This window comes from Micromys minutus (genome assembly GCF_963924665.1).
Source record: "Micromys minutus genome assembly, chromosome: 12".
Classification (NCBI taxonomy): Eukaryota; Metazoa; Chordata; class Mammalia; order Rodentia; family Muridae; genus Micromys; species Micromys minutus.
Window position 1 is genome coordinate 13,216,064 of NC_137981.1, and position 8,574 is coordinate 13,224,637.

General features: G+C 54.4%; 1 protein-coding gene across 1 annotated transcript; it reads right to left on the reverse strand.

Moving 5' to 3' along the window:
- Positions 1-7,460, reverse strand: NFATC4 (nuclear factor of activated T cells 4). The gene is made up of 9 exons (XM_080926420.1): positions 6,370-7,460; positions 4,896-5,058; positions 4,101-4,300; positions 3,687-3,859; positions 3,161-3,301; positions 2,104-2,159; positions 1,717-1,843; positions 991-1,572; positions 1-259 (listed from the first exon to the last, which is right to left on the reverse strand). The coding sequence occupies exons 1-9, from the start codon at positions 7,353-7,355 to the stop codon at positions 192-194; spliced, it is 2,496 nt and encodes an 831-aa protein (XP_080782546.1). The 5' UTR covers positions 7,356-7,460; the 3' UTR covers positions 1-191.
- Positions 7,461-8,574: the final 1,114 nt, after the last annotated feature.

An 8,574-nucleotide genomic window follows, 5' to 3' on the forward strand; every position in this document is an offset into this window, starting at 1 on the left:
CCAGTCCTCCACACCCTCAGACCCTTCGAGGCAGCACCAGGCCTGGGGCCACACCTCAGCTGGGAGAGAAAGAGGGTACAGGGAAATGGAAGCTGAGCAAAGAGAAACTAGAGTTGGCCCCCAAGCTTCTGGAGCCAGCACCCCAGTTAAGAGGGCAAGGAGGCGGGGCTTCTGGGGCTACTACATGTGCTTCAGGCAGGAGGCTCTTCTCCAGGACGTGCAGGGAAGCCACTCAGGTCTCGGCCAATGATCTCACTCACTGTAAAGGAGGGGCAGTTGAAAGGTGGGACTAAGGCAGGTCTTTTCCTTTTTCAGAGACATCCCCTCCCCTTCAGTTCCAGGCAGGGCTCCAGCTAGAGCACTCTGGATTCCTCTTTGGCTGGGCCTCAGTTTCCCCAATGTCTCCTAACAACTTCTTCTAACTAAATTTTGCTCAACTCCATCTATGTGGGTTCCCAGTCCCGCATCCCTCCAGCTTGGCCTACATCTGTGGTAGCAGGACAGATATCAGTGTGGTCAGTTGGAGAAAGCGACAGAACGGGAAGGTCTTCTTCACCAATTCGAACTACAATCACCAAGGAAAGATAAGGTGAGGGAGGACCACTCGGCCTGGCTTTCCACAAGTTTCCTCCCTGAAACTTACTGCCTGGATCTACAATTCAGGGAACCAGAGGGAACAAATGGTCTGGAAATACTTCTCGGGCTGTAATTATATGATTAGGGCAGAGACAGAAAAAAAAAAAAAAAAAAAAAAAAAAAAAAAGGCTGGAACAGTTACTCTGTGTGCCCTTCAGAATTAAGTTGCTGAATTCAGGTGGGACACACACACACACACACACACACACACACACACACACACAAACTTGCTCCTCACTAGCCCTGGGAGACTAAGAATGCCAAGTTCCTGAACAGCCAAGCTCCAACCTTCGAAAACATGCCAATTGATCTCTTGCACTCACTCACACCCACAGCCCCCAGTCCCACACCCACCTTCCTCCAGGGTGATACCCTGGATAGGTACATTGTCTCTGAAGCCGCTGCTGTAGCCACCCCTGGATTTCTCCTGCTCCGAAGCCCCCTCCCCAGGGGTATAGCCTGGCCCCACCTCATTGTAGCCCTCGGCAGGTAAGGGGTGAACGGCACTCTGGGGATGGAAGGGGTCTTCAAGTGGTGGGGAGGAAGGTAGTGGAGGCCTAAAGGGGGCTGGAGGGGAGAATGGAAGCCCGAGGGCAAAAGAGGAACCCTGTCCTCCATATTGATCACCAGGAAAGGGGCGCGGAAGAAAGGAGACTGAGGGTAGGCGGGCACAACCTGCGGTACCCCCAGTCTCAGGGAACATCCGCAGGCCAGATCTATAGGACGGTGGGGGACCCGTCTGGGGATACAGAGCGGGTGTGCTATAACCAAAGCCTTCTGACGGATAAGGAGTCTCATAAGCAGGGTCTTCATGGGGGTAGGAGGGGTAAGGGGGCCTGGGCGGTGAGAAGTCCATGTCAGGGCCAAAGGGGGGAGCCGATGAGGAAGGGAAGCCCCGGAGAGATGAGTCTGGTAAGGGCTCCTCCTTGAAGATCACTAGGAAGATGAAGAGGCAGGAAGCTAGTGAAGTTCTGGAGACCAATTCACACCTTCCATCCTGCCTCCCTTTGCATCCACCCCTTAGCCCCTCACATCGGGGTCCACACCCTCTGCCCCACCACAGGTAGTCTTAGAGCGCACCAGGCAGGAACTTGAAACTTTGGGTAGGACTGCGCTTCCTCCGCCCATTGGAGACATAAAAATAGACCTGGACTGGCCGGGACACCCGCTTGTTGCTGTACTCAGGGATGGTCAGAGTCAATGTCACCTAGGAGAACAGAGGATGTGACAGAAGTCCTTGGAGGTCTCACATCACCCCAGTCCTTCTGTGGACCCAACCCTTAGCTCCTAGTTCCACAGCTCAGGAGGTCCGTTGCCTGGAGATCTTCCTACTCGAGCTACTAGACCCTCCAGGTCAGAAAAAGTTACTCTGGATGCCAAACCTATGGGTAAAGGGGCTCTTGAGAACTTCCTGGCTTCTTCCACCCTTCATCCTACCAGGTTGGGTTCCCCCGGGGACAGTGGTACCTCACTGCTCTGCAGCCGGTTCACCGCCGCCTCCTCCTCCCATTGCAGTTTTCCATCTATTGGGGAGAAAAAGAGCTTCAGCCCCGCTCTAGGGTCCACCCCCTGCCAGAGTCCTCTACCCTGTCCCCTCCTGCTGGAGTCAACATCGGACTAAAGAGTTCTTAGCTGGTCTGGCACAGAGTATACTAGGTGTTTAGCCAATGAGAGAGACAGAACACCAGGCAAACCAACGCAAAGGAAATGGCTGGGACGGAGAGTTAGAAGCAGCCCAGGAGATCTCTCACCTACTAACTCACACATCCCCTCCCAGGATACCTGCAAAGTGGTAGGGAGGAATGGGCTCCATCCTGAAGGGAGGTGCTAAGACCAGGGCTAATAGCGCGGAACCTCTGGAGTTTCTTTGATCTGACTCCAGGGTGCTAAATGTGGGTCTTGGGGCTGGGCTATCAGTGGGCAAGGTGAAACGAAGGAGAAGCAGTTTGGTGGCTGGATGGAAAATCCTAAGTCTCCCATTGCTCCACCCCTTAGATTCGTCTTGGGGGACCCCACAGGCTCTCGTGATCACAGCTATGCTTTTCTCTCAGGACAGGCCCAGGGAAATCTGTGACACTGAGTTCCTCATACATTTTATCTTCACGACTGTCTCAAAGCCCCTTCCTCTTCAATAAGCCCAGTGTGCGTTTTCTTTCTTTATGGCTTATTTATCTCTAGTTTTTATTCCGTATGCTTCAAGTTCTGCCTGCAAGTATGTCTGTCAGAGTGTCAGAGCCCCTGGAACAGCAGTTACAGACAGTTGTGAGCCACCATGTGGGTGCTGGGAATTGAACCCAGGCTCTCTGGAAGAACAACCAGCGCTCTAAACCACTGAGCCTTCTCTCCAGCCCTAGAGATATATATTCATGCCTTTGCTCACTGTCCTTGGAGTTTTAGATTGTGGTCACAGCCATCTCCCCGTGAGAAGCTGTGCTGAACCAGGAGAGGTAAATAAAGAAACTGGGGCTTTAATTTGGTAGTTTTGTGACAGTGTCAGTTTTGCCTGCTGGTTGTAGGTACTCACCGGGGCCCCTCTCAATGAACACCACTTTAGAGTCTGGCAGGAAGTTGGAACCAGTCAACACTAGCTCCTCCCCTCCTCTCACGGAGCAGGCACTCGGGCTGTAGGCCTCCACCTGGGGCAGCTCCTGGGCTGAGCGCTGGGCTGCAAGGTAATAGAAGAAGCCGGGCTGGGCTGAGCAGAGGAAAGACAGCCCTCTCTACCACATGCAGCCTTAGGGGAGGAGCCCACCTTTAGCGGCAAATATGAAAGGTAACCAATAGCATCATGAAACCACACAGCTGTGTAAGGACTCCCTAAGCAGACACAGAGCAAATAGGACAGGTTCACCTGGCGTCCTGGAGTCTATAGCAGGGCCAAATTAAAATATCACCTTCACCTCTCCCTCATCGTCATAAAACAAAAGCTGAGACCTCTTTCCCCGCTACCCACTACAGGCAGTGCACAGGATACTTTGTAGCAGGAATAGATAGCAGGCAGACAAAGGAGCTGCAAGACTCAAGGAACTGCTCAGGGCCTGTTTGCTCACAGCACTCGATGGGCACCGATGCTGCCTGCACAGAGATGACCTTCCCGCCGCCCTGAGGCACGTGCACACGGAACACCAGCCGCACACGTGTGTTCTTGCGCCCGATGTCCGTCTCCCCTTTCCGTAGCTCAATGTCTGAATTTCGAAGCTTCAGGATTCCAGCACAGTCAATGCTGAAGGCAAAGGAGAGATGATAAGCCTTTCTAGCAAAAACGGGGACAAGGATGCATTTTTTCAGAAGGGAAGCCCCCTTGCCCTCAGTCCTCGAGTCATGAGTGACTAGGGGTGCTTAGAGGGACTATTTTCTAATCTAGAGATGGCCTCTTCAGAAAGCCTCCCCGTCTCAGAACTACCTAGGATCAATTCCCAGGACTTTAGGGGTGAGGAACAAGTTAAAGTTGCCTGGGGGCTTACTTGGCAGCCATGTTGTTCTCTGGGAGCAAAGTCATCTCTAACACTTTGGTACCGCTGACTACAGCTTCGTAGCTGGCTGTGGCGACCATCTTGCCAGTAATACGGTGCACCTGGTAGAAGGCATGGGGCCGTAGGCTCCTCTCATCCGCCGTGCCAATGAACATCTGTAGAGTCAGTGGCTTCTCACTGTAGCCTAGGAGCTGACAGAGGGGGACAGAGGCCACCTGTTTGAAGGCCCCAGTGTTTTTTAACCTTTATCCATCCTTGGATTTTCAGTCCAAGGACGAGAATGGTGAAAGATAAAGAATATCCTAGAAGGGATTCCCTGTGGGAAACTGGGCATCAGTTGTAGAGAAAATGTGGCCTGGAGTTCACAGTGTTATTCTTGGACAGTCCAAACTGGGCTGGGCAAAGGAGGAAGAGCTTCCAAGAAAGACTAGCCCAACTCAATATAGAGAAAACCTAACTCCCAGTGACCTTTGGCCTCCGCTGAAACCCTCCCCCACGTCTGGCAAGTCACCATTTTCCAAAGTAGACTTGAGGCTGATGTCCCATGGGATAAGGGTGGGGTGTGGGGGGGAGGAGGAGAACAGAAAAGAAGAGTAGAAAGTATATCCGGGTCCTTGCTATGTACCTTCCTCCCCCAGTTCCAGTCCCTCCCCTAGGCTGTCTGCAGGGTCACAGCTGAGAGTGTGGGAAAGGGCAGTGCCAGGATTCTGTGCACAGCTGAAGCCCATTTGCAAGAACCTGGAAGCAGAGAAGAGAGAGAACATGGGGCCTGCCTTCTGCCCTTACCTTGACCACAGGGTGACCTCCAGGAGCAGCTTTGACAGCTCCCCGGCTACCCTCAGTCTCGTAGTGAGCTCGATGGTGAGCTCTAGGCTGCACCTCAATCCTCAGCTCCAGCTGCTCATACTGGCTGGGTAAAGGCCAGTCCAGGGGAGGTAGGGCAGAGGTCCTGGATAGAAAGAACATGGTTGCCTGGAACCTCAGACCCATCAGGATCACACTGGGTTTGGGAGGGAGGAGGAACTGTGGGGATGAGCGAGATAAGAAACCACAACAGAAGTAAATTCTAAAAGTTTAGAAACAGGGGGATTAATAAGAAACGGAGTCCCTTGAAGAGGGTGACAGACAACACTCCCTTCTCCCAAGTTCTAGACATGGAATGTAGAAGCTTTACCAAGAAACAGAAGAACCCAAAGGCCATGCTGGTCTTCCCCCCTAGAAACTCAGGCACATCACAAAAATGCCGCTTTAGACCAGAGAAAGCATCAGAGACTGAGGACAGAGCCTACGTAAAACCTAGGGTTGGCTACTCGGCTACTGGGCCAACTCCTTCCCACTAGTTGGGGTTAAGTAGGTAAGGTTGCAAGGGCTAAGAGCTGCTCTTCTGGAACTGTACTTACAGATTATCTGCGAGTAGATCTCAACTGGTAATCCTGTGTGTGCACATGCACACACACACTGCTGATATTTGACAATGTATTTTAATTGCTATAACTGATGCAAAATGGGGCTACTTGTGGCTAGTAAGTAAAGGCCTGGGAGGATGCTAAACCATTAGACAGTATAACCCTGCACTTACAAACTTCCCAACTCGGACAGTAGTTTTTGAGTTTGAGAAATGTTGACCTATTGGAATCCCAGAGGACTCAGCTTCCCTCTAGAAGCCTGTCAGGATGGAGCTGTCTCAGTCTGACACCCCTCCCCCCAACCCCTGAGGTCTGAGACTATTGAAATGGGCAGAATTCTTTGAGAGTAGAAGGGATAGAAACACAAGTTTCAATGTAAATTCTTTGATTTGCAAATGTATGTAACTTTATTCCAGTGTGAAGTGATGCTCTTAATCGCTGAACCTAGAAATGAAGAGTCAGAGGAGTTTCTTGTATTGGAGGATAGGCCTGTACTATCGGTTCTGTCTAAACAGCCAGTGGCTAAGGTCAACCTGCCTGGGCCAGGCCAGAGCTGGAGGTATAAGAAACCCCGAAGGAACTCCGTTTTACTTAACTGTTTCTCTTAGACTACTGAAGGATGGGGTAAAGAGACTTTTTCTAATAGGTTCATAGAAAGCTCAGCCCAGCTGGCTTTAAAAAAAAAAACCTAAATTGCCTTAGAACCAATTTTTGGTTTTAGCCGTAGCCATGTTATTGTAGAAGCTCTTACAAGATGTGAAGAACACCACGGATTATGACTTGTTTTGAAACTCATCCTTTGACCTCTGCTAGAGTGGGTTGAAGAGCTCAGGAGTGCAAGATCTGGCCCTCACCTGAAGATGGGACTGTGTCCCCCAATCCGGGCCTTGGACCAAGCAAGGGGAGAAGGCACTGCCAGGTAGTCCATGCCAGCCACCTCTTTCCGCAGAGCCCCCGGAGCAGCCACAGAGTCCTCTGTACCGGAGGGCAGCTTCCCATTGCACGAGGCAGGTTCCTCAGACCGAGGCAGGACCACTGCTTGCTCGTTAGAAGTCCTCCGGGTTTTCTGAGGGATGCTCTCAGTTGGTGGAGCACCCACATAGTCAAAAGGGCCAGGGGAACTAGGGTCCCGTACCAGAGGCAATGGGGGTGGTGGAGGTGGCTCTGGACCCTCTTCCCCAAGGCTGCCCCGGCGGGACAAAGCTGGGGAGGCTGAAGATGGGGTTCCGGAACTGGAATAGCGCCGCTTGCCGCAAGGAGAAGCAGGCCGAGGTGAGGCTGGGATGGGCCCAGGAGCGCTGAGGAGTAGCCAGCTATCATCTGGCGCTCGGCCTCCGGAGCTTGGACCGTATAGGCTCCACGGATCCTCCGGGGTCCATGGCCTAGGAGAAGCTCGGGGCGAGGGCAGTGGAGAGCTCAAGCCAAACCGGGAGGCTGCTTCATTAAGTTCAGATTCCACCTCATCGCACGCTGCGTACAGGGCTGCCTCATCTGAGGCGTCGGAGAAGAAACTCCACGAAGACAGGCTGCTGCTGCCAGGGCTCGGACTGAAGAAGGCGCCTCCGCCCTGACCTCCAGCCTCTCGGTAGCCCCCAAAACCTTCTGGTGGAGGGTAATCTCTAGGAGAGCCGTCCCCCCAAGTTTCAGGAGTATCCTCTATTGAGGTCGGTGGGTCAGGCGTGGGAGAGATGGAGGTGATCCGGATGCTGGGACACTCAAGAACACGACCGCCCCCAGCACCCCCCGCATTACCTCCTGGGCCCCCCAGCCTCACCGACCGGGCTGGCTGGCTCTCCCAGGTGCCAGGCGAAGGGGCGGGACGGGGTGGCGGTGAGTGCATCCCTGGCCGAGGGGGTGGGGGCCGGGGAATACCAATAGGGGCAGCACCATAAGGAAGGGGTTCCCCCAGGGCCAAACGACAGCATGAAGGGGCATCCTCTGAGTCCAGCTCTGTCAAAATGGAAGGGAGGTAGAGGGAGATGGGGAGAGACAAGCTGGTGAGACGTCTTAAGTTTCTCGGACGGTCAGCCCCTAAAGCCTGACGTGCTCAGTTAGGAGAGGCCTCCTAGTCTCGGAACAAAAGCTAAGTTGAACATCAGAAGACAGAAACGAGATGCAGGCATGCCACAACCTCATACTCTGACACCCTGATCCTGGGCAGGTGGGCTGAGGTGGTTTGGGGAATGTTAGAGCCCGGCCTGGAGGCGTGCTTGCCCAGGCTCTGAGCTGGGCTGGGGGCGACTCACACATGAACCCAATTAGCGACGGTTCCCAAACCCCCAAATGGTGCTGGCAGAAACCCCAGTTACCATCGAAACTGTGGCCTGGGGGTGGGAGGGATAGGGGCATGTCTGTGGTGACGAGGGGAGGCGGCTCCTCCCTCGCCCCCCCAAAAGGGGGCGGGGGTACAGCCGATGAGTGATGCGTGCGGGGCCCAGCCAACGGGGGGCGGGGGGGCAGCGGGCAGCGCGGATTCCGTGCAAGCGGCGGCCGCCGCCCCCGACTCATTCCCCGCCATCTGCCTCTTATTGCGGCCAGACAGGGGGAGGGGGAGGGGTGTCCCTGAGCTGCCGGAGGGAGCCCCCAGCCCCAGGCATCGCGTCTGCCGAACCAGGCCGAGGTCCTAAAGCCTTAAACTCCAGAGCCAAACCTCCCCTTCCCAAGCCAGCGCCTCGGGCTCTTGGGGACTGAGGTTCCCGTCAGCACCCCATCCCAGAGACAGTCGGCCTAGCCGGCAGGCGGCGCATAGCCAACAACACCCCCACTCCCACCCCAGTCAGGGCCTAAAAAGGAAAAAATGGTGCCATGGCCCCCAGCCTCACTTCCACAGCCTTGGTAGTCCCTTAGCTCCCCTCATCCTCTGACCCACCTCACCCCCCACCCCAGGCTCCGGGTTCCCAAACTGTCCCAACTCAGACTTCCTGGCCCTTCGGTCACTGGTCAAATGACCCCTACCCAGCCCCACACTAACCTTCCCCAGGGCCCCCAGGGCCCAACGGGGGGGCCTCCTTTTCCTCCCCGAACACCAGCTTAAATTCCAGCTCCTCATCCTCGCAGCT

What these genes read in the sequence shown, in the direction of transcription:
- NFATC4 (XM_080926420.1), bottom strand. Translation starts at nt 7,355, where the DNA reads ATGCACTCACCGCCACCCCGTCCCGCCCCTTCGCCTGGCACCTGGGAG. An exon ending in GAGGTCACCCTGTGGTCAAG is followed by an intron (nt 4,301 to 4,895) that starts GTAAGGGCAGAA and finishes CCCCTCTGTCAG; the next exon opens with CTCCTAGGCTACAGTGAGAA. An exon ending in ATCGGTGCCCATCGAGTGCT is followed by an intron (nt 3,302 to 3,686) that starts GTGAGCAAACAG and finishes ATTACCTTGCAG; the next exon opens with CCCAGCGCTCAGCCCAGGAG.